The following is a 26,279-nucleotide window of genomic DNA, read 5'->3' as shown; positions in this document are numbered from 1 at the left end:
GTATATAGTACCCTACAGTATACTGTATAACACCCCACAGTATACAGTATATAGTACCCCACAGTATACAGTATAAAGCCCCACAGTATATAGTTTAACACTCTCACAGTATACAGTGTAACACACCACAGTATACAGTATATAGTACCCCACAGTATACAGTATAACACCCCACAGTATATAGTTTAACACTCTCACAGTATACAGTATAACACCCCACAGTATACAGTATAACACCCCACAGTATATAATTTAACACTCTCACAGTATACTGTATAACACCCCACAGTATACAGTATATAGTACCCCACCGTATACAGTTAGCACCCCACAGTATATAGTTTAACACTCTCACAGTATACTGTATAACACCCCACAGTATACAGTATATAGTACCCCACAGTATACAGTATAACACCCCACAGTATATAGTTTAACACTCTCACAGTATACTGTATAACACCCCACAGTATACAGTATATAGTACCCCATAGTATACAGTATAAAGTACCCCACAGTATACAGTATAAAGTACCCCACAGTATATAGTACCCCACAGTATATAGTACCCCACAGTATACAGTATAAAGTAACCCACAGTTTACAGTATAAAGTACCCCACAGTATATAGTACCCCACAGTATACAGTATAACACCCCACAGTATATAGTTTAACACTCTCACAGTATACTGTATAACACCCCACAGTATACAGTATAACATCCCACAGTATATAGTTTAACACTCTCACAGTATACTGTATAACACCCCACAGTATACAGTATATAGTACCCCACAGTATACAGTATAGCACCCCACAGTATATAGTTTAACACTCTCACAGTATACTGTATAACACCCCACAGTATACAGTACCTCACAGTATACGTTATAACACCCCACAGTATATAGTTTAACATTTTCACAGTATACAGTGTAACACCCCACAGTATGCAGTATATAGTGTAACACCCTCTGTCACCTTTCCTTGATGTAATCTCCACATAAAACTATTGCAAACCTCTCCTGCATCAACGCTCCTCCTGTAGGAGAAAGGACATGTGATGATATTGTCTCCGCGTGACCAGTAATAACCATATGTTACTTGTCACATGGCGATGTAATCACAGGTGATTTCTCCTATGAGCATCACGCTCTCCTTCCTTGTAATCGGCGTTTTGGGTGGCGATGATCCCCACAGAAACATTGGGGAGGGGACTACCGACTCAGATGTCCCTATTATAATCCACCAAAATTAGTTAAATCATGCCTTGCTTTCCAAAAGTTTATCAAACTGTCAATCACATACACTACCCAGCAAATTAAGTCACTTATCCCTCCTTAGGATTGTTCCCCTACCTACCATATGTCATTTATAATTCTGGTGTCTTGTTATGTAGCAGAGGATACTTTGGATCGCCTCAGGCACAAAGGCCTGGGTGCAACTGCAACCTCTTCATCCCTTATAGGTATACCCCTGATTATGAGCAGAAACATGCTTCACCACAAGCATTACATACATAACTCCTCAGCCAAAGGATATATTTGGGCTGATTATGATGTGAGCATCTCCGCCTTACAGCTACACGGAGGTAATACCCCTTTAAAGTAGTTATACTACAAATTTAAAAACATAAAACTCACATATCTGGAGGACTTTTTACCTTTCTCTGGGATGGCAGTAGCTCATAAAGCACCTGCATCTCCCAGGATGCATTGTTAACTCCTTTCTACTGTACATAGAAAATAGTCCCTCACATACTGTATAGTCCCAGAGATACCTATGGTATGTGAAGCTCCCACATTTTCCTTTTCCCCTGTCTGCAGGGGGCGTAGCTATAGGGGATGCAAAGGTTGCAGTCGCTACCAGGCCCAGGAGCCTGAGGGGGCCCAAAGACTCTTGTGTCGCAGCGGTATTATAGAAAGTGCAGACTGGTCAAGTTATATCTCTGGCTGGAGAGAAGGGGTTAGGTCAAAAATGTGTTATTGGGGGGGGTTGCCGCTTTAATTTTTGCTTTGCTTCGGGCAGCATGAAGGCAATGTGCTTCCCTGCCCCTGGCCACAAAGCACTGAGGGAAGGGGGTCCAAGCTGAACCCTTGCACTAGGGCCCATGAGCCTTTAGCTTCGCCCCTGAGTGTCTGGGACCTCTTCACCTGCTTATCTATTAGATCATTACGCCTGTACTGAGGAGAGGGGAGCAGAAAAGCTACTGAGCATGTAAGTCCACATCTGAAGGCAGGTGAAGGTGGACCAGCAGGATAAACAGCAAGCGGCGCCACCAGAGTGCAAAATGTAAAGTACAGTTAAAAAAAATAAAAAAATGTTTGCATGTACAGTATGTTGCAATGATACTTAATTTCAAATGTCCTATCCATTGCATCATAATACTTTTTGTGGAATAACGCCTTTAAACTAAATAGTTGCTAAATAGTTTTATACTACTTGCCTGTGTTTTAAAACAATATTAACAAATGGGAATATTATTAGAGGTAATTGTATTCTAAGTTTCAGTTTGACCTTAGGTTGTTTGGTGACTTATTTGCAATTTCCTTTTTATTGCTTTGTTGCTTTGCAGCCGGCGAGATGGAAATAAATGTTTACTTTACCATCACGTCTATTGGTATGAGGCAAGCATTCTTTTCTTGGCTCAACAAAAGAATATGCTAATAAAATACTGATGGAGGCAGATTGTATCAATCTGATTTATAATCTGTGGCTTCAATATAATTACTTTCTCGAAGTAGGAGGCAATTACTACAAGTAGCAATAACCGCTTGGCCAGTAAATGAATAGATAGAGAGGAAGTGTAATAAAACTTTACTAAAACTTCTAGTTACCGGTTACTGGAATAAAGTATTGTATTATAACAAGAATCCTGTATTCTAGACTATGAGATGCACTTTTTAACAAGAAAAATTTGGTGGGACCAAATGGAAAAAAAGTTGCTCTGACTGTTTCCCTAATGATCGAACAGAGCCCTCATAAAGCACTTTGCTTGATCACCGAGGACGGATGCATTTGAACAGTGCAGGGCCGAAATGGAAACCTTAAAGGGGTTATCCAATACTATGAACTGGCCCCTATATGCCGGGGCCCTCACAGGGAATATACTTACTTGGCTCCCCACTCCCTGTGCCACTGCTGGTCCCCGAACCGCCGCTGCTGCTTCTCCCCGTGCGCTGATGAAAACATCGGGGACCAGGAACAGCACAGGGAGCAAGGAGCCAGGTAAGTATATTCCCAGTGATGGGCCCAGCATATGGGGGAGGGGCAGTTTATATTATTGGATAACCCCTTTAAAGCCTACCTGAGTTAAAAAAAAAAAAAAAAAGTTTGCATAATGGCATATTATTTAGCCGCACAGCTAGATGTATTTCACTCAGAAGCAGGGGATGCATCACTTCTGTGAAGTCTGCCAGCACTATACTGCTGTGACATCTTTTGCCTTACTTTAGAAACCCATTATGTTTGTTTTCTGCACTGGAGCTCACAGAACAGATAAGGAGGGGGGGGGGGGATCACACTTAAAGACACACAGGAGGCTCCTATAATCTTCAAAAGCTGTGTAGAAACAGTTGTTTTATCAGGCTCATGTTCTCAGCTAGCTCTGACATGCCCCCATTTCCTGTGAACTGTCTGTTACCAGGGACAGATCTAGCCTGACAACAGGCAGTGGACTGCAACTTAGGTGGAAGTGAGACCCCTAGTGGCCATAACTTTACAGCTTTTTTTCAGGTGAATGTTGACAGATTTTTTTAAAATGAAATGATTTAGAAATTTGTGTGAAAGTACAGTGACTCTTTAAGTTCAGCATCCTTTAACGACCAAAAGACATATTATTGGGTCTTAGGGGTGTGAGTAAAGCACCAGACAACCAGATGTTAACCTTCTCTACTATCCTAGACTGGCCTGGAATCACACACTATATGAAATACACTGTCACTGCCTTTGGTGTGCGCCATGACACTTTTGCCACGCTTGCAGTTGCCCTGGGCCACGTGTTGCTGTTATGGCATGTGGTGGCAGTGTCTCGGCTTTTGCTGTGTGCGCTGTGACATGGTTGCCACGCATGCTGTTTCCTGTGGTAACGTGTTGCTTGTTGGCTGGTGTGCACTTCCCCTTTTAGTGGTATCCTCCCTCTGTCTGGTGCTGGAAGGGTTAACTTACTGACTGGGTGTGGCCACGAGGGTTTTATCCCCTGTGGCTTCCTGGCTGGAGTCAGTTGTACTTCAGCTGTCGTTGGTGCTGGAGCTCTGCTCCAGTCCAGGGTATTCTATCTGCCCAGTCTTTGAGGGCCACCTTGTAGGACATTGATGTCATCTGCGATGTCATTCCTTTGTCTCACTTTTATCCTCAGTGTACCCAACCTTACTTGTTGTATGTTTGGTGTGGGTTTATGTTCAGGGTTTGTTGTACGTCTTGTTTGTTGTTACATGTCTGGAATGTTGTTGGTGTTTGTCCCTACATGTGTGCAAGACGTTACCCAGTTTGTGTTGTACCTCCGGAAGTAGGCAGGTTTCCCGGAGGGGTGAACCATAAGTCTGTATGCAGTGCTGCCTGGGGTTGCAGTGCACCTTGCTGTTTCAGGCCCAGGCACTATCAGGAGTGCTGGATACCTGTGTGTGGTGTTGGTTGTACGGTGTCCTATTTGGTGTGTGGCACCGGTACTTATGCACGGGTTCCAGTCGTGGTCGCTGCGGCAGGTAAGTGTGTTTCTGGTGTTCTTACCTGCCGACTCTGTTGCTGCATATGGTCTTTTCCTTTTCCTGCTGCTAGGCCATTTGAGACTCCTGTTCATCCGTGGCTGGGAAGAACAGGTCGTCTCTCCCCTGCTACTATGTGAGGGATTAGGGACGCTTTAGGAGGTGACCTGCTCCCTGATTCTGGGGTCCTGGCCTAGCTGCTTCTCCTTTATACCTGACATTGTACGGTGGGGGGTTTTCCCCACTCCCCATCGTGACACACACTTTCTGACACTATCCCATCATGGAATCAGATATCAACTACTGTAATTGGAACATAGCTAAAGGTAGTGCCTATGGGTGTAACTATAGCATAGTAGGGCCACTTTTGGTGGGGAATTAGAAGTTGTTCAGTTCTGCTACCTGCAACTTTGTATGTGGGTGCTCCAATATACTTTGCTATTATCTACCTCCTTCATCACTGCTACTTATATGGCTGTTTCAGGTTCCTGTCACTTAGTGGGTCCATCTCATTTTGTTATGGGGCCTATGAACTCTAGTTATGACTCTGTTTCTGCCACCACATAAGACACCAATATCATAAAGGACAGATGGGGAAAGGAGCTTTAATTTACGTCTCTGACTATCCTGTGAATAGGTGATTAGTTGTTATGGTAGCACAACCCCACTACAGGGCATCTGTCAGCAGATTTGTCTCTATGAAACTGGCTGACCTGTTGCATGTGCGCTTGGCAGCTGAAGACATCTGTGTTGGTCCCATGTTCATATGTGCCCGCATTGCTCTTAGAGGCTCATCTGCAAATATTAAAACATAATTTTTCTCAGCAATGCGGAAACATATGAACATGGGACCAACACCGATGCCTTCAGCTGCCAAGCGCACATTTAACAGGTCAGCCAGTGTCATAGGTACAAATCTGCTGACAGATGCTCTTTAATAAATGTAAAAAAAATATATTTTTAATTAATTTTAATTAACATTTTTGCTTAATACTTTTACATAAAGAACTTGAATAATGACCATTCCAAAGTGCAATTCACTGTGTTCTAATACATGTATAGGCAAATGTATCATAGGCTACGTACGGTACCTATTTTTCGTATATATTGGAGCATATGGCGATCATGATATAATCAACCAGTAGTGTACCTGCAACTTCTATGGGGCCCTGGGGGAGATGGGGGGGCATAGAAATTTTTCTCCTCAAGTAGTCGCCTCTAGGTGGAACTCAATACAAAGAGATGATTAGTAATTACAGCTTCCATGGTAATTGCATAAATTCCTATGCACTGAGCTCCCTCTAGTGGTAGCTGCAGGCAGCCAGCTTTGTAATAGAAGGGAAGCAGGAGATTTATCAATCTATTTTGGCAGTTGTCTAGCATAAATAAAGAAATATAGTATACAGAATGAGCACCATAATATTAAAGCACCTGTTCCACTTTTTCCAACATAAAAGTCAGATAAAGTGGTTGAAGTCAAAGGCATTTTTATTATGTTTTGTATTCAATGAAAATTTCTTCTACTTTATAAAAAAAAAAAGCATAAATTTGTCTGGACATACGCATACTCAGAAACTAGGGGGGCAGGGCTGACCATATTGTTTTGCTATGAGGCCCTAAGAGATCTGTGTATGCCCCTGTAATCAAAGGGTCCCCCCTTTTCTTTTGCAAAGTGCCCCCCCCCAGGGCACGATCGGGGTCTTAATGTGTAGTAAATGCTGAGTGGTGATGTGGCCTTACTAGTTCTGTGTGTCATTGTGCTCCTACCTGGATACTATTTCTCCCCAGGGTAAGGCTCTACAACATTCAAACAGAGTTGTACTTGGTGGAGGAATAAGCCGAGTCCAGACTTGAAGTTTAACAGTTTTACTTGAATAAACTTGCATCCAGATAATATTTAATCTTTCTCTTGTTCCTTCAGGTTTTGGGGTGCACTGGCAGGTCAGTTCGGACACTTGGCTTTGCATTTCTCTTCTGTACTAATCTCTGGCATGACTCCGGTTATCAGACTTTCTAGCAGTTCTGATACCTTTGAGTGTGGTGCCTTTTGGCTTTTGACCCTTTTGCAATACAAAGTCCATGATCTGCAAGGAGTCATGGTGCTCTACAAGCTAATTCCCAGGGCTCCTGCTGCAGGTGGGGAACGCTCCCCTCACTGCGCCATGTTGCCTCCTCTCCTTCCAACTCTCAACTCCCTATAGCTTTATACAACCCCTCCCTTGGTAGGAAGCAACACTAGCCCACTTCTGCCCAAAAGGGGGGAAAATGGAATGGTAAGATCTCTCTCTGTCAGATACACAGCCACCTGCTGGATAACCAGACACAGTGCATGTAATACAATACATAATTATATAGCAATGTTATTATGGCACAATATCAAAGGACCTTGGATCAAATACACAGATGACATTATTTGTTAGCCATTAGAGACAGGAGCAGGGTGTAGGAATGATAGTGCCTGCTCTGGGGTACTACACTTTTCCCTTGTAATAAAAGCATACAAAGGGTTTCTCTGTAATAAAAATTTAGAGGGGTGCTTCCTAGCATATTGTCAAATGCAATGATCTAGCCCTGGGTGGTTGTGAAATGAATAGACACAACAAAAACCGAGAGGCTTGTTGGACACGACCCCCCTGAGCCTGATGCTGCACCTCTTTGGAGACTCCCCCGTTCCTTCTTTGAAGTTGGTGACAACACTGGACAAAGGTAGACATCTTTGAATGATCCGTTTTTCTATTTTAGGATCCTGACCATGGAAAATTGAAGCATTGATATGGCTGATGAAGATCCCAATGTGGGGTTGAAGACCATTGGCTATGTTTATGTGAATAAATATATATATATCTATATATCTTCCTTCGTCTGCCTGATATTAATTTTCTATGGTTGGGATCCTAAAATAGAGCCATCAACTAGGAGCGAAAAAGATAGGAGAAAATAGATAGATACCTAATACATAGATACCGAATTTGTCCAAAAGAATTTCCCAGATCCTGTATCAAAGCAGGACAGTGGCTATGTGTTACAGCTACTATCCCACTCCTGATCATGCGGGTCCTCTTAAGATTGCCACCTGTGCCACACTGATACAGTGATAGTTGCCGATAGGTAAAGTAAAAAAGCAACAAAGTGTCCACCAGAGCAGATGGTTCTAAGGGTCCACCCTCCAATCATATGCAATATGTACACATCCCATAGAATTACATTGTAATCTTTGTTGTTTTCATTGTACATAACGGACATATCATGAAGACAATCTAATAAGTTATTTGTGGATTATCCCATCAGAAATAGACCCTAGTGACAAGGACCATAATTGTCTCCAACGTCAGCTCCAAATGAGGTTGACTTCTGCGGGACCTTTGGGGCCCATTATTTCTTCTTTTTTGGGCATATTGGAGGGTGCCCTGGCATTTTGGTAGGCTAGTACACACCATGCATACATTACCATAACTTTATATTCCTCTCCCATCCCTTTTATACTGATATATTCATGTTGTAGTGAATGACCTCAGTAATTAATCGTTGCAGTCAGTAAAGTGTCAGAGCTGTAGATCACTCGGAAAAATTTTCTTTTATTTGCCTAATGAGTAATGAACATCTAGTATTTTGGGGTGGGCCGCCATGCGCCGAGATGTTGACACGTCTTTAATTAATTCAGCCAATAAACAGGAATCTGCCGATACAAAACATGCCGTCATTAATTAAAAGTATGATCCTCAATGAAAACACGTTGCCAGATCAATGTCCTTGTGTAAGCCTCGGTGACTTCTTATTAGCTGGTAGAAATAACCCCATGTCTCCGTAACAAGGATGCAAACGGCAATTATCAGACTTCCCGGTTAGTTTATCGATGGCTGATAAAAGAGACAGTAGGCTTATTATTATCTATATATGTCAATGCAGGACATGTCCAATAAAGTAATAATAACAGGAGAATAATAACATTTTACTGGACTTCGGGTCAGTTATTCCTTACAAAAACACTAAAGTCAAACTCTCCACAACCTGAGATCAGTGATCATAAAAACAATAGTTTGTCGAGCAAATGCATAAAAGTTTTCTTTACTCCAAATTGGCTCAACATACCATTAAAAAAATGCCACACTTATCAATACAAGGTTAAAACACCAGTTCCCCGTCTGATGCAGGCTGGCCCCAATGTTACATAAGTTAGCTTGCATTTGCATAATTATCTTCTTTTGAAAAAAGAATGTCAATATGATGCTCATAAGATTGATCATAAGATTGATCATATATTTGTGCTAGGGCACCATTGGCTAGATATGAAGTCTAAGGAATCTCCAGTTCTTCACCCTTAAAGAGTCACTGCACTTTCACACAATTTGATTTCATTTACTAGAGAATGTTGTAACTAGCAAATTTGTAAATCACTTTAAAAAATATTCCTGCATCCACTTGAAAAAAATCTGTAAAGTCATGGCCACTAGGGGTCCCAGTTTCACCTAATTTGCAATCCACTGCCTTTTGTCAGGCAAAATCCGTCCCTGGTAATAGAGACACAGAAGACAGCTGAGAGGAAGCGGGGGCGTGTCAGAGCTATCTGAGACCTGGGCCTGATGAAATAACTGCTTCTACAATGTGGCCACTGAAGAAGGAGTCGTAGTATATTCTGAAACGCGTATGGTAAATCCCATGAAATAAGGCACAGAATCAGAAGATTTAAAGCGCTTAAAGAAAAGGAATCAAAAGGAAAAGAAAAGGGATCGGTGAGAATCTATCTTTTTGAAGGAAAGCTGGATATCTGTCGGCTGTCTATGAGATACGCACTTGGTAATTACACAGCCTGCGTGATACAACCAAATAGCGCAGCAAAAGGATACCACTAAGCGACCTCTAGGACAGCACAGATTTATACACCACCGAGGATCCCGGATTCAGTATTCACATAACACCCGGTGGAAATTCCTATTACACCGCAACCTATAAAGATCATTACCACTCGTGGGACGCCACCAGTGCTATAATTAAACGGCAAATACTTTAGCCGCAAACAGTGAGTATAACAATTGCGGTTTATCTTTACAAATAGGCAGCGTTTTTTCCACTATAGTGACTTTGCAGTATTAATCTACTGCGTCGAGTATGTGAAGCACCTTACCAGCCATAAACTATTATTCCAAGTATTAGTTTGGAAATTCGTTTGGAGAGACTATATTTATGCAATAGACTCTGACACATTGGTCAATATAGAGAATTTTTATTATTTTTTATTTTTTCGTTTATATATTGTATTTATGTATTTTATGTATTTTAGCTATGTATTTTAACATGTCGGAATAGATAGCTTTATATGTCATAATAAATATATCGTTATATCAAAACTCTCCGTGTGTAGCCCAGGTGTTGGTGTGCCCTACTATTGTATATTTCTTGTTTAAAATTTTAGAGGATTGGGTGAATCCTTTTGTAGGAGCACCCACTCCATCCTTGACTAGCAGGTGAGCCCTCTCTAATTTATACTTTTTAAATTTACATTTTCATACTTAAACAGGACAACTCCTTTAACCCATACAAGAAAGTATGGAATATTCTTGTTGAATTCCCAGATTGCGATCCCCAAAGAGTCAGTAGAGGAACCTAAGCGACTCATTCAAAGAACCAGACAGGACTGTCAGCAAACTCAGGGTTAGAATAAGAGTCATGAACAGAGTCACAATCAAATGATATACCTTAATCTGCAGGGTAGGGATCTATGACATCTGCTCCGTTAAATAGTCCACCAAGGCTGGGGTCATCAGTGGCCGCCAGACACATTTGCAGCCCAACGTACCTGTCAGAAGATAGCAGAGAGCTATGGCTGCAGAGGCATCACTAGAGCAGAGGACGCTCAGTTGCCTAGCCAGAGCTGCGTCTGCCTGCATGGACTATTGGAATGGGTGAGGTCAGTCACACAATGTCACCAGTATTATAAATGGCACAGGTGGGTGGGCACCCTGTTACAAATTTTGCATTGGGCTCAGGAACTTCAAGTTCTGCCTCTGGTCCTCAGGTCTCATTGGGTGTGTCATTCAAAAACGCTTACCATATGATGGTTGTAGCAGTAGCTTTTGTCACACAATTACCTTAACCTTCTTAATGAACTGGACTAATCAAGCTAAAATGTGCTGTATTTAGCATACAGTGTAGCAGTCCGCAAGGGAGGTGTGAAGCAGAGAGAATGGGAGTGGTGTCTTGCGCGAGGATTTTGGTGGTAGAGCACATGGTGGAGATCCTTCTCCAGCTCTCGTGCCGGTACACATTGAAGGGAGGAACACACCATTTCTTCTCCTCAAGGCACACCCAGGTATGAACAGTCTCCTGTCTGGTGGTAGTTCAGGGTGCCCTTGGTGGGGTGCAAGGCAGGTAGACCATCCAGTATTTTCCTAACTTGCTCCCTCTTATCCAGAGACAGGGGTGCGATATCTCTACCCTCTTCTATATACTCTGCAACAACCCCTCCCTATTGGGACTGTAAAGCAGCCCCAGCTAGCACTTGTTCCATGGGCCTGTTAACTCTGTTTGCATCCTTCAAGGAGGGGAATGTATGACATCTTAATAACCCCTTGTGCAGTGCGCCACCAGAACAGAGCAACAGCTGAACCTTTCAAGCTAAATATATAATATAATGAAATTCCAAAATATCTATAAACTATAGAATGGTGACCACTTAATTGGAATACTGCAACTGTTTCTCAGTTGTAGAGGGCACAAACTGTAGATAAGTACACACCTGCCTACACCGCCACCCAAGGACATTACATTGAAGTTGATTGGTTGCCCCCACTAACCACTATTCTCAGGTTCGGTGGTTATCCATATTCTCACAAAAGATCATATTTTGATGACTAAATACAGCAAATGTGGAAATGCGTTAGAGAGTATAAATGACTACCCAATTTATAATCACAAAGGAAAACTCTCAATTTCCAAAGACTTTCAAAGGGAACCAACACAACATTTGACCTTCCTAGAGACGTACTACTTTAATACGTGATAGTAGCATAACTCACCATAACATAACTGACTTCACAGGTCTACAGAAGAAGGCTGGTATTTGTATGCAGACAGCTCAAATGGAAAGTTTGGCCATACAGCTCATGTCATGACTCCTCTTATATCCCATACTGGACCCAAGTGCAAGCTGACATTCTGGACCCATATGAATGGAGCGACTGTGGGATCATTAGAGGTAGGTAAACAGTGATAAAGATGACTCCTACAGTATACAATGTCATATTAGGTTGTCCCATGAAAAGTATTCTACTGTTTTCAAACCAGTACCTGGATCTGAATACTTCTGCAATTGCATGTAATTAAAAATTTAGCATAGCCAAATCAAGAAAATGTATCTGTATAGCAGTACTTGCTGTTTGTTCTTTTTCTTATTTCTTTGACCTGCTCACTGAGATGGTCGCACATGCTCAGTTTCACCCTTCAACTGCCTCCTGAGCTGCGATAGGGAGAGCTGAGACACGCCCCTGAGCTGCAGCAGAGAAGACACTCCCCTTCATCTGTCAGCTTGATATAAATCTAGCAGAGCAAAGAATGGGTAGATCTCTGGATCTATGTGAGGTACAGGGCTGGTTCTTTGTTAGAAAGTATTATATGACGTCTGATTTTATTTTTTACTTTAGTCATTGGATAACTCCTTTAATCAACGTTCCATGATTTACCTCTGTCACTCTGACTTACGTCACATAGTTGCACACGTAGTACCAACCACTTAGTAATATATTGCCATAAAGGCACCTTACACACAGCCTTGCCATGTGGATATGACCTAAGACATCCAGATGATTCTATATGGCCTCATGTAGTATTGTTAGAACAATATACAATGCCTTTCCCTGTAATCTTTTGGGATGATAAGTGACCAAGCAATTATTTTTTCATATTTTCATCGTCAAATTCCAAGAGCTATCATTTTTGTATTTTTTCATCTATATAGTGGTATGAGGGCTTGAGGGTTCAGTTGCATGACTGTTCCACCTGTGAGCTTGTAGGGGTCACCAAAAGTTGCTGTAGATAGCCACACTGCAGCCCCTCACACTTTCAAATCCCTGTTTGCCAGCGAGAGTGGCGTATCTTGGATCACAATCCTCCAACAGTCTTAGGAAAATGCAGACACTAAAATAAACAGGACCTTGTGCAGAATCAATTAAGGTAGAACAGCCTGCTGTATTTATTTAGAAATTGAGTGGGTGTTAAACCTCAATGTGCTAGCCAGAAGTTAACATGACATAAAAGAAAAATAATAATATTCTGAACTTTGTTCACACCACAAAATACATAACAGACTCAGTTATTGGGGTCTGCATGGCAACTCTCATCCCCTGCAATGCTACATCTGGTTGGCTTGCATCCTAGCACCCCAGTATTTCAAGGCAACAGAGCTAAACACTGAACCATGCACATTTGCCAATTTTTAGAAACTGCTTTCTAAGAGACCATAGGGCGTTGCACGAACCGTGCACAATTTTTTGGGACATGTCTCCATTTAGCCACCCCCTGAATGTGTGTTTGGACGCCAGGCTTGAGTCTGAGGACGTAGCTTCCTGGAGGCAAGGACAGGACATGTTCAGGGAGCTCTGCTTGCGGTAGGCCTCTGTGGTATCCGGGAAATTCGCCAACTTCTCCAGGAGTCTTTGAGGTCTCCCCCCTTATTTGGGAGCCTCATGAACAGTCCAGGAGAGTTAGCAATTAGGGTTTGTGTTAAAATTCTCTTGTCTGTGGCTCACAACAACTATAGGTTTGATGTGTCGAAGGGAATGGCCGGTTTACATGCTGCTTGTCTGGATTTATGGCATAATCCTTGTCTAGTACATTGGCTCAGTGTATTAAGATGTTAACATGAGAATGGGCACGTACTCCCTATCGCTTTTGGTCTGAAATGAATATTGTGTCAGATAAAAACGCTGCGGGTTACGTTCCCTGCAGTGTTTTTTGTAGCGAGCCCATTTGGCAGCTAGCAGCAGGTGAACATCTAACAAGAAGCCAGATCACCACAATGCTGCGGCAGCTGCCTTCTGATGGAAAGGCAAGAGCAATATCTGGCTTCCGTCTTAAACCAAGTTTGCCAGGTATAATTTAGTCATGTAGAAAACTAGAAAGCAATCAGTACATAACAAGGGCTGTACAATCCTACCGGGAAAAAGGAAAAAGAAAGCGCTAATTATGCAGCAAATGCCGCCGCACATATGTTACATTAAGGCACGGTGTTGTCAATTAAGACAGAGGCTCATAGAGGTTCACTAAAACATTATTATGCAATGATTGATGTTCCACGTCTTACCCGTGTCTACAATTTTATCTTCATTTCGCACAAACTGACCTGCAGCATTTATTCCGAGTATACTTATATGGTGGATGCAGCGCGACAGCTGCTCTTCCTGCTGGGACGTTTTATAAGGACGCATACATTAGAATAAGGATCATGGTCTCAATAGGGAGCCCTAGGAAGAAAAAGAAAAAAGGTGCAATTTCATATTCATTGATTTGACCGGCAATCCTAAAGTGACAGGTTTAGGAAAAAAAAAAAACAGTTACCCCAGAAGGACCACTGCTATGTCTGTTCTATCTCTTTCCTGTAGACCAGAGGTGCACAATCTTTTCTGACCCAAGGGCCACATTATTATATTAAACTGCTCCCAAGGGCCACAATAAAATGTAGAGGTATCACCATCTGAAGGCATGTATGACAAATCAATATTATGTGCCATAAGTGTCTGATAGGTGCAGGTTTACTTCTGGAATTCAGCCCTCCAGAGAGGTGACCATCCATGCACATGGCCCTCTGCATTGTAGATTATGGATGTTGTGGTAACAGCCTAGGATTTCACAAGTCCCATGAAATTCAAAAGAGAGAGACATATGCGCAGAAAGCCACTTTTCTATTTCATATACCCCAAGGGTCCATGGACACCAGTCATTTCCTGATATATGGGTGATCCAGTGATGGCTACACAGTACACTATTCCTGTCCCTGAGCTGTGTACTCCTCTTCTCTGCGACAGGGAAACTAATGTGAGCAGCCACAAACACACAAGCATTTCTGTGTCCATATGGTTGGAGTCAAACAGAATGGCATCGCAGGCCACATGTCATTTTGGAACACAGGCTTTTACACCCATGCTATATGCCATTGCTCCTTTGGGTCATAAACAGTAGAAAATGTACATCTCTGGAAGGAGCACATTCTGTCTGATGTTATACCGTAGATTCTACCCATCAAGTAAACCGAAACTTCAATCAATTGCTTTTTGCTTTTACAATGACCCAGTGGTTTACTGCTGAAGGGGTTAATGGTATATACTCTGCATTTTAATTCCCTGGCTACCTAGATTCAGTTGCTAGGTGTGGGCTGGCCCCACTGCTTCTGATTCCATGACAAGGAGAAGCAGCAAACTGAGATGCAGCAGTCTTCTCAGAGATGATCAAGTGCCAGCCTTTAAGGGAGAGAAGTATTGAGCCTTACAGAAGGTTTAGCCGCCATTTCAAGGGACGGTGCATAGACAAAAAAGGCAGTGAAGGTAACACATGTACCTCGGCTGTAGATTTCCACAGCATTTTGGTTGGGGATAGAAGGTTTAAGCTCCCTATCATACCTAAAGAGGACATTTCATTAGTTTGTACTTTCTAAAATGAATAACTCACATTGTAAGCCAAGATTAGGAGATGTCATTGTGCTATTTCTTTAATGATACGCTGCTCCGTTGCCTTGCTGTGCCCCCATTCTGTTTTGGCACCCTGTATGTTAATACATGGAGTAGGAGACGGCTGTGTTACTCAGGGGGCATCTCTTTTTCCCTGGCTGTGAGCAGTCCAATCCCAGCGGACCGTGTAACAGACGTTGGGAAAAAACGGCTCATCTTCTCCCTGGCTGTGAAGCGGTCGGCTGCAATAACCCGCAGCTGGCTATTGTACAAATACTGACTGAACTAGAATACAGAGAGAGAGAGAATTTGCACCACTTGGCTGTATTGGGAAGATTGCTTAGATTAACCAGAGAGGTACTCGGAGAACTACCTCATTACCTATTCCTCCCTATATGCAGCCTTGGGAAACTGTCTATGCAACCTTTAACCTCTTAGTTACCACCCATACGCCTTTTTACAGGGGTCACTAAGGGGCCTTAGGCTGGGCCGCCGCTTTTTTGTGGCGGTCTAGTCTAAGTGCTGCACGGGTCCCCAATTCTCACATGAGAGCCGCGACCCTGCTCTAACAGCTCGGAGTCACAGGAGAGCCGATCCGGGCTGTTTAACATTTTACATGCCACGGCATTGGCGCCCGCCGTATGTAAAGTGCTGACAGAGGGAGCGGACTGTCTCCCATCTGCACCCCCAAATGCGATCGTGGGTGCCGATGTGTATGAAGGCTGGCAGGAATAGGATGTAGGCCCCAGACCAGCCTTCAGTAATTACCAGCAGGCTGCGCCTCTCTGGCGCAGCCTGCTGGTCAATGTTAGAATAGCATTGCCATTAAAATGCAATGCACTATAGGGATAGTGCTTTGCATTTTAAAAGCAATCAAAATACTGTCTGTTATAGTCCCCTTGTGGGACTATTAAGTGGTAAAAAAAGACAAAAAAAAATATTTATTAAATAAAAAAAATTCCATAAAAAAATTGATGCTTTTTTTTTTCCATTGAAAATTCGCTTTTCAATAAAAAAAATTGCAAAACATAAATTCGCCCCCATATGTTTGGTATTGCCGCGTTCGTAACGACACAGACTACATAAATATCACATAAATTATCCCCTACGGTGAACGCCGTAAAAAGAAAAGACAGAATTGCTAATTGCTAATTTATTCTTAGTTGCCACAGAAAAAACATAATAACAAGCGATCAAAAAGCGCCATTTACTCCAAAATGATACCAATAAAAAATACAAGTCGTCCCGCAAAAATCAAGCCCTCACACAACTCCATAGAAAGAAAAATAAAAAAAGTTATGGGTCTTGGGAAGCGGCAATGCAAAAACATTTTTTTCTTTTTTAGAAAAAGGGGTTTTATTGCAAAAAAGTAGTAAAACGTAAAAAAAAAAAAATTATTTGGTATCACTGTAATCGTACTGACCCAAAGAATAAATATATTATGTTATTTATACTGAAAAATGAACGCCGTAAAATTTATCATGTAAAAAAGCAGTAGCAGCATTGCTGTTTTTGCCATCTCCCTCCCAGAAAGAGTTAATAAAAGTTAATCAGAAAGTTATGTGAACCCCAAAATGGCGCCATTAAAAACTACAACTTGTCCCGCAAAAAACAAGTCCTCATAAAAGCTTTAAAGACTGAAAAATAAAAAAGTTATAGCTCTTGGAACGCGACGATGAAAAAAGGAAGAAAAACGCTTAGTCAGTAAGGCCCAAAACAGGCTGGTCACTAAGGGGTTAAAGACTGTGCCTACTTTTGTAAGGGTCTGTATGTACCATCTACCAAGCTGCGTCAGTAAATATAGTTCACTTCTTTAACTAAAAATGGCCTCATCACCTACACTACCACAGCCCTGCATTGCGTGACTTCCAGGGATCCTTGCCTTGCACACCTAAAACCCACCGACACCAAGGGCCCCCCAGGAGACCCCAGGGTGCATCCCTCCCTTCACTGCACAATCCAGTAAGCACTAGAGTGAGGACCACCACTGTGATTATTACAACCACCTCCATCGGCCACAACTACTACTCTCATCTTTCCACCTCCTGGTCTCACTTCACTTTTTTTTATTTTTATAAATCAGAATATTGCCCTCTCCCTCCCCAGATGTCCTTCTCAAACACAGAATCCTATTTATCTAATTAACATATATAGATGTAGAATCTGTTAAAAGATCAGCACTGAATAAAAGTAATAATCTGAGCTAAATTAATCCATGATATTTCAGCAACATTGCATTGTAAATGAATAATCTAAATGTCTGATGGTGTAGGCTGCCTTGCCCTTACAGCCCAAGTGTCAGCACAGTAGGCAGGGAACACACACACAGTGAGCCCTGACTGAACCCAACCTGTTTTCCCTGCCCAATTCTAGTGCAAGCGCAAAGCAGCAAGTCTGCAACTGGTTGTCGTTGCCTGTATTGCTAAGTGCCAGACAGACTGATAAAGAGATGCAACCACACAGAGACGGGTCATACAGAAATAGGTCAAAACCGGGAGGACAATACGGTATAAAATCAGAGGACGGAGGGTAGTCAAAATAGCCAAGCCCGAGTCAGAACTAGACGGGTAACACAGTACAGAATCACTAGACAGAGGGAAGTCAGAGGCAAGCGAGGTTGTAAATAACAAACAATCGCACAGACAGAACTGGGAGCACAGCAAGGGAGTAAACCTATAACTAGCAAGGGTGCGCGCGTTGTGGGGAGGAGGTGAGCAAGTGCGCGGTTGTCATGGACGCGCTTGAGTAACCAGGGGGCGTGGTTAGGCTGCGCATCACAGGGGCATGGCCTGGCAGCATGTCTGACATGGCATGGCCGCGCCTGAGCCCCAGACCGCAACACTAAAGTCTGAACACCAAGGTGGTAAAGACCCCAAGGAAAGCCCATTTGCCTTCCCTATAATCTAGTGTCAGCTCATTCATAAAAATAGCCAAGGTTCCAGTGAAGGCAGCCATAGTATCCTTATGTGTGAGGCTGTTATTTGTGCCTGGAGTTTCCAGGAGAGCAGGTTTTTCCATCTCTTGCATGCTTCTCACTTCTCACTTTGTTTCAGACAGTTGCTATGTCTTAACCTGAATATGGTATTAACTAGCTTAATCTTGGAGGTTTTTTTTAATGATTGTTATGTCATTAAATACCTTTTCTGTGCCTCTTTGCCAGGTATAGCGTTTGCTCTGTGTCTTGTTTTTTTTTTTAGTGCTTCCTGGGATTTTTGGTTACGTGGTTTCACTGTTATTTTCTATTGCAGATATGCTTGTAGTGCGTTAAGCTTTCTGTTTGCTGTTTGCTTTTTTGTTTTCTACTGGCTTGTTGGATTTAGTAGTTCAGTGTCACTTTCTGCTAGGTTTTATTATTCTTCCCTACATTCATCACTTTCCACATGTATACACCATTTCTATCTGTCATCTGTTGCCATCCTCATATTGGTGAGTTTATTATTCTATATTTGTTGTCTGATATGTGCTATATTTTCCTGGAAATTGTCTGGCTACTACTTAATTCTGTTATTAATCAAGTCCTGGGGCTATCTGAATATCAACAGCCACAGTTAGGACTGATAGAGGCTACATGCACACGACCGTATGTGTTTTGCGGATGACGTTCCGTATGGCATCTGTTTTTTTTGCGGATCCGTTTATTTTTTGCGGATCCATTGTAATAATGCCTATCCTTGTTCGCAAACTAGAAAAAAATAGGACATGCACTATTTTTTTTGCCGGGCAACAGAACGGACATACTGATGCGGACAGCACACGGTGTGCTGTCCGCGTTTTTTTGCAGACCCATTGAAATGAATGGGTCCGCATCCTATCCACAAAAAAAACGTAACGGACACTGAAACAAACAACGTTTGTGTGGATGAGGCCAGAGGTGAAGTCAAATTCTGTCTTGCAAACAAACCATTACTGTAGGTAGATATCCAAACCGTGAGCCATTGATGTTCTCTTCTGTAATTTAATGTGTTTCTGTGTGTTTTTTCTCTACTGTACATAAAATACAAACTGTGTTCACAAGACCCCCCCCCCCCTAATGTATCTTCAAAGTCCCACAGCTCAATTGTTTTTGTAGGCCGATATATCACTAGAAATTCCCATTACAAAATGCCACTAAAAGAATCTGCTATAATTTCATATCAATTAAGATAAGAGGCCTTAGTAAGATTATGCTTTGTTTAAAAAAAGATACCAAAATATCTCCTCGAAACTCTAATCTCACAGTATTTACATGAATGATATTTACTCGGCCTGGTGCAGTTTAGGATCAGCTCCCAGTTATTTTTATATTTCACAAAGTAAATTTTTTATTGTGTACCGAAGAAAAGTGTAATGGCAACGGGTTCAAAAATACAATTTATCTACAAGCTATTTGTCAAATATCCTAATACTAAATAAGGGTGGGTTCACACTAGCGTTAGGGATTCCATTATGGCTTTCTGTTATAACATGGCTATAATGGAAAATAACGGAATTTCCCAGACAGAATGCAAAACGGAAGCCTTTAAAAGGCATTCCGTTTGCTTTCCGTCCTAATAGAAGTCTATGGGAAAGAATAACGGATCCGTCTGGGTCCTGTTATGCAAGACGGAAAACAAAGTCCTGTCGACAGGACTTTGTTTTCCGTCTTGCATAACGGGAACCAGACGGATCCGTTTTGATTCCCATAGACTTCTATTAGGACTGAGAGCAAACAGAATGCCTTTTAAAGGCTTCCGTTTTGCATTCCGTCATAATACAAGTCTATGGCGAGAAGAACGGATCCGTCGTTCCGTTTTATGGATTCCGTTGATTTCCGTTATAATCCCTAACGCTAGTGTGAACCCACCCTAAGCCGTTTATGGTGTTAAATAATTGGCCTTAGATGGTGTGAGGCTTCTTATTTGCTCACATTTTCTTATTTTTTATCAGGTTAAGTCACAATAAAGTAATAATATCATCTAGAGTTCTTAAGATTAAGTAATCCAGTCCCAAAAATGACCAACTTTCTCTTTATTTTACTGATATTAAAGGGCACATGTATTATAATGTCATAAATCGTTTTCCATGCAATATTTGCTACTTTCACTTAAAAGTTTATTCTGACAAGTTACATTTATGGCATATCCATGAGATGAATATCAGATAGATGGGGATCCCACCTCTGTAGGACTGGCCTTAAGTGTGTGCAGTTTGTGTAGAACCAAAGGGAGAATTATTAGCCCTTAGAGAAAAAGGGGGTTGCCACTGACCGGGCTTGCATCTCTGACCCTAGGTTTAGCAGAGGACCTATGGTAATCCAGGAGGCAGCTGCCTATGAAGTGAGCCCCCGAGAAGCCGGTGCAGAGGCTGGAAATGGTGATGGCCTTGATGAGATGTTGTGTCACAATGTACTCACTCAGGCCATCGGTCCCTGGGGTTCGCTGCAGTGAAAAAGTGGTTTGAAGAAATCTCTCCATTTGTTTTTGTTTTTTAAAATTCCATCCCCTGCAGTGTCCTCACAGCTAATGCCTCCCACCCCATAGTACCCCCTTGGAATCAAATCCCCCATCTTAGTGCCCCCAGTATAATTACTGCCCCCTTAGAGGCCCCCTGTATTATTAAAGAGGTTATCCAAGACTATGAATAGCTCCCCCATATGCCCAGGCACCTCACAATGAATATACTTACCTGGCTCCCCGCTCCCCATGTTGCTACTGGTCCCCGCACCGCCGCTGCAGCTTCTACCCGTACGCGGATGAAAACATCCGGTGTCGGTGGGGAGGAGCAGCCAATGGCAGGCGGAGACAGGGACGAGCCTCCCTAGAATTGCGGGTGACGCTAGGGAGGCTCGTCCCGCCCCCACCTGCCATTGGCTACTCCAACCTGACACCGGGGACAAGGAGCGGCGCAGGGAGCAAGGAGCCAGGTAAGTATATTCATTGTGAGGGGCCCGGCTTTGGGGGGGGGGGGAGTTTTTTATAGTCTTGGATAACCCCTTTAATACCCCATTAGTGCTTTCCAATATTATTAATTCCCCCATTAATGGCCCCCAGTATTATTAATACCTCTATTACTGGCTCCCAGTATAAAGAATCCCCCTATTCTGCTTGTATTAAAAAAAAATCGCTCCTCGTTGAATGCAGCCAGACCTGCGCTCCCAGGATGACAACATCATCATGCTACGAGCTCAGGTCCTGTTGCATTTAATGTGAATAGCCCCCGTTGACTTCAGTTGGTTCTACAAATGGCTGTACAATGGACATTACATAAGTGGCTGTCACATGACCGATTTTCCTGTTCGTGTGAATGTAGTCTGATCCTGTTGCACAATTTGTAACAGTTCCCCCTCCCCATATGCTATTTATAATACTGGTATCTTATGTGGCAGAAGAGCCTTTGAGCCCCACAGGGCCAGGGTGCAACTTCAACATCTGCACCCCCCTGGCACCTGATGGGAATGTAAAATGGGTCCACAGATGAAAATAACAGATTATAACAAGGATATCTGTATATTGAGTGCAGCTATCGCTCAGGAAGAGCAGCCATATACACATTTTGACTAAAGACATTTCTCTTTTTTCAATCACAGGTTCTTATTAGACTTGTCAATGTGACGTATGAAGTTTGGTTTCAGACTGGAAAACAAGGAGCGAAGTGGAGGAGAGCTGAAGTTTACTTGGGGAAACTGTCTAACTTTCAGGTTTGTATTTTTTGTTTTGCCATTTGAAGAGTTTTTTAGGGACTGAAACATTGATATTCTAGCCCAAGTTTTTTTTCCGTGGGGGTCATCAAACTGCTAGTCACCAAATGAATGGGCCTAAGATGTATCAACTAGCAAAGCTGTAAGTATAGTACCTGCAACACACTGACTGGGAATACAAAGAAGCCACTCCCTGGAGCACTCTTTATTCTACTAAAAAAGTGAGGATCCAATGGTCAGAGTCCCACAGATCAAACACTGATGATGATCTATCCTAAGGACACCACCCTCTAGTGCCATTAGCATAATAATGTATGAGAGAAAAATCGATGTCATCATTTTTTCTTCGGTGTTGGATAAGCCTTGCAGCCACTCAACGCTCCAACCCAAAGAGACGTTTCAATAAGCCAAACTGTCATATTAATAGGAGAGATACTGGGTTTTCTGACTGCGACGTTTTAAACAATACTTGGAATGACTTGACAATTAAAAAATATGTTCTCAAATACATAAAGGGTCACTAGGTCTTGGTAAAAATTTTGATATGTCATATCAAAAGTGTTGACCAGTGGGGGTCTGAGTGTTGAGATCCCTACAATCACTAGAAAGGGGAGAGAGAAGCACACTCATATTGCGCTCTCTCTCCTTGCTGCAGAGGACAGAAATTAAGACAGGCCTATAGACTTCTGTTGAGTCCATCTTCTGCATCGAGGCGAGAGTGAATGATATGCGCACACTTTTTTCTTTCCTTATTCTAGTGATTGGTGGGGGTCTCAGCACTCAGACAAAATCACAACTTTTGATATGTCTCTATGATATATTAAAAGTTTTCCCAAAACTCAGTGACTATTTAAAGGCTAAAGACACTTTTGAGACAGAAAAAAAATTATTCTTACATTTGCTAGTGGTTCCCTTGATTGACCCCCATCAAACCAGAGATCTGCAGTGGCAGAGTGGGAGCAAATGAGCTAGAGAAGGGAATCAGGTATGACGCCCTCCGCAGGTCCATCCACTCTGGGTGGACTGCCCGAAAGACCACTGAGGGGTGAGAAACCCCTTTTAGAGAAGTTTTTTTTACAGAGCTCTTTAATGTTTTCATTAGTGTTGGGCGAGCATGCTCGGCCGAACACCATTTTGACCCGTACACCGCTATGTGCCCAGCATCATGATGCTCGAGTCTCCTCCCTGCACATTTGTTGGCTGCTAAGCAGCCAATAAACGTGCAGAGAAGTACTGGCACTCACTGTAATGCCGTAGCCATGTTGGTTACTGGCATTACAATGATTGGTTCGCTGGGACTCGTCATCGGGTGCCATATAGCACCCGATGACACGTGGTTCGGCTCAGTCTTAGTCAGGGAGAGCTGCAGCAGAAAGGACAGATAGTGTAGGGACAGGAATTTTTTTTTTTCAGGCAGGGTTTAGTGTTGAAAGGTGTTAGAGACCCAAAAGTTCTTTTAAGGACTATTGTTTTATCTGGCTGCAATATATATTATTAGTGTAACCTGCGCTAAATTGCATGCAATTGTTTGGCCGCTGCTGACAGTGACACAACCTCTTCTACATCTGCTGTGTTACATTTGCGCATCTTAAATATCTGTGACATTCAGCGCAATTGTTTGGTCGCTGCTGACAGCGACATTACCTGCGCTACATCTCCTGTATAACGTTTGCGCATCCTAAATATCTGTCACATTCAGTGTAATTTTTTCTTAGCCGCTGGTGACAGCGACATTAACTGTGCTACATCTCCTGCATAACGTTTTCGTATCCTAAATATCTGTGACATTCAGTGCAATTTTTTCGCCGCTGGTGACAGCGACATTACCTGCGACGCATCTCCTGTATAACGTTTGTGCATCCTAAATATCTGTGACATTCAGTGTAATTTTTTCTTAGCCGCTGCAGATAATGCTTCCGGTCGGTTAAGCACCATCCTGTCTTCCACAAACTCCAGTCTCAGTAGCCAAAAGTCTGGTCAACAGAATTCTCACCCTGATCCTCCTTCCTCCCACCATGGAGAGTCTTGGCAAACAAGTGATCCCACACTCGGATATTCCAAGGAGCTCTTTTCAGCGCAATTCCTTGATTTGGGCCTCTTGCCAAGTTTGCTTGAAGAGGGACATGAGGCGATCTTGTGCACTGATTCCCAAACTCTTGAGCATCCACAGTCAGAAAAAGATGATGGTGGGGAACGGCAATTAGTGTTTCACAAGGTGGATGATGATGATGATGAGACACAGTTGCCAATAAGTCAACGGCAATTAGTGTCTCAAGAGGTTGATGATGAGACACAATTGTAAGTAAGTGAGGTTCTTGTTAGGTCAACAAGTCAGGAGGATGAGCAGAGTGAGGAAGTAGAAGAGGAGGTGGTGGATGATGAAATCACTGACCAAACCTGGGAAGGTGGCAAGCCGAGCGAGGACAGCAGTACAGAGGAGGAGGGATCCGCAACACTGCAACAGGCTGGAAGAGGCAGTGGGGTGGCTAAAGGAAGAAGGTGGGCCACACCAAACAGTCCCGCAACTGTTCTCCGGAGCACTCCCTTGCCAAGGGGTAGGTGTTCCGCAGTCTGACGCTTTTTTGAGGAAAGTGCCGACGATAAAAAAAATTTGTAATTTGCAAACTGTCCCTTACCAAAATGAGCAGGGGCGTGAACACTAGCAACCTCACCACCACCAGCATGATCCGCCACATGACATTAAAGCACCCTAATAGGTGGGCCAAACGCCTGAGTCCACAATCAGTGTCTGCGGGTCACACCACTGCCTCCTTTTCCCCTGTGTTACGTGCTGGCCAATCCCCTGTCCAAGATGCCGGCTTGGATGCCTCCCATCCTGGACATGGACCTTCGCAAGCACCATCAGCTAGCACATCCACTTCTGTGTCCCAGCGCAGTGTACAGATGTCCATACCCCAGGCCTTTGAACGAAAGCGCAAATACCCAGCCACCCACCCACAGGCCATAGCACTAAATGCGCACCTTTCCAAATTACTGGCCCTGGAAATGTTGCCATTTAGGCTTGTGGACACTGAGGCTTTCCGCAGCCTGATGGCGGCTGCCGTCCATCGTTACTCAGTCCCCAGCCGCACTATATTTCCCGGTGTGCTGTCCCCGCCTTACACCAGCATGTATCCCATAACATCATCCGTGCCCTGACCAACGCAGTTATTGGGAAGGTCCACTTAACGACTGACACATGGACAAGTGCTTTTGGCCAGGGATGCTACATTTCCCTGTCTGCACACTGGTTGAATGTTGTGGAGGCCGGGAGCGAGTCGTACCCTGGGATATCACACGTGCTACCGACACCAAGGATTGTGGGCCCTACTTCCATCAGGATTTCCACCACCACATACATTAGAGGCTGCAACCCCCCCTTATCCTCCTCCATCTCCTCCTCCACTTCCACCTCTAAATTCTCATCTTGCAGCACCAGTCAGCCATCAGTCAGTAGCTGGAAGCAGTGTAGAGCTGCAGTGGGGAAGCGGCAACAGGCCGTATTGAAACTAATTTGTTTAGGTGACAAACAGCACACCGCCGCAGAGCTGTGGCAGGGTATAAGGGACCAGACTGAGCTGTGGCTCTCGGCACTCAACCTACAAACAGGCATGGTTGTGTCTGATAATGGCCGTAACTTGGTGGTGGCTTTGGAGCTCAGCAAGCTCACACATATACCATGCCTAGCCCACGTGTTCAACTTAGTGGTTCAGAGGTTTCTCAAAACCTACCCCAATTTGCCTGAGCTACTGGTGAAGGTGCTACTGGTGAAGGTGTGTGCCCATTTCCAAAAGTTATCTACAGCTGCCACCGGTCTGGCAACGCTGCAGCAGTGCTTGCAATTGCCAGTTCACCAACTGTTGTGCAACGTGAGCACACGCTGGAACTCCACGTTCCACATGTTGGCCAGGTTTTGTGAGCAGCAGAGGGCAGTAGTAAAATACCAGCTGCAACATGGTCGTTGCCTTTCCAGTCAGCTTCCGCTCTTCACAAGCGACGAGTTGGCATGGATGTCTGATCTCTGCAAGGTTTTAAGAAACTTTGAGAAATCAACATTATATTATATTATATTATATTATCAGCGTCACCATCCCACTTCTGTGTCTACTGAAACGCTCGCTGCTCACAATAAAGGCGGACGCTTTGCATGTAGAAGAAGTGGAAATGGGGAAGACAGTACACAGGGTGATAGCCAGACCACCCTCAGTTCGTCTTCTCAGCGCGAATATGATGATGAGGAGGAGGAGCAGGAGACGGTTGCCTCT

The 26,279-nt window shown here is 43.3% G+C and overlaps 1 protein-coding gene across 1 annotated transcript in view; it reads left to right on the top strand.

The window, feature by feature from the left end:
* Positions 1 to 26,279, top strand: part of MALRD1 (MAM and LDL receptor class A domain containing 1) — a 365,234-nt gene that overhangs the window by 45,623 nt on the left and 293,332 nt on the right. Inside the window, exons 11-12 of the mRNA XM_040434052.1 lie at positions 11,740 to 11,896; positions 21,904 to 22,014. Coding sequence (XP_040289986.1) covers positions 11,740 to 11,896; positions 21,904 to 22,014 — 268 coding nt within the window. The remainder of the gene's footprint in view (positions 1 to 11,739; positions 11,897 to 21,903; positions 22,015 to 26,279) is intronic.

The sequence above is a fragment of the Bufo bufo genome, chromosome 5 (genome assembly GCF_905171765.1).
Source record: "Bufo bufo chromosome 5, aBufBuf1.1, whole genome shotgun sequence".
In the NCBI taxonomy this organism is placed as follows: domain Eukaryota; kingdom Metazoa; phylum Chordata; class Amphibia; order Anura; family Bufonidae; genus Bufo; species Bufo bufo.
The sequence above is the reverse complement of the archived record's forward strand: the minus strand, read 5'-3'. Positions and strand labels throughout refer to the sequence as shown.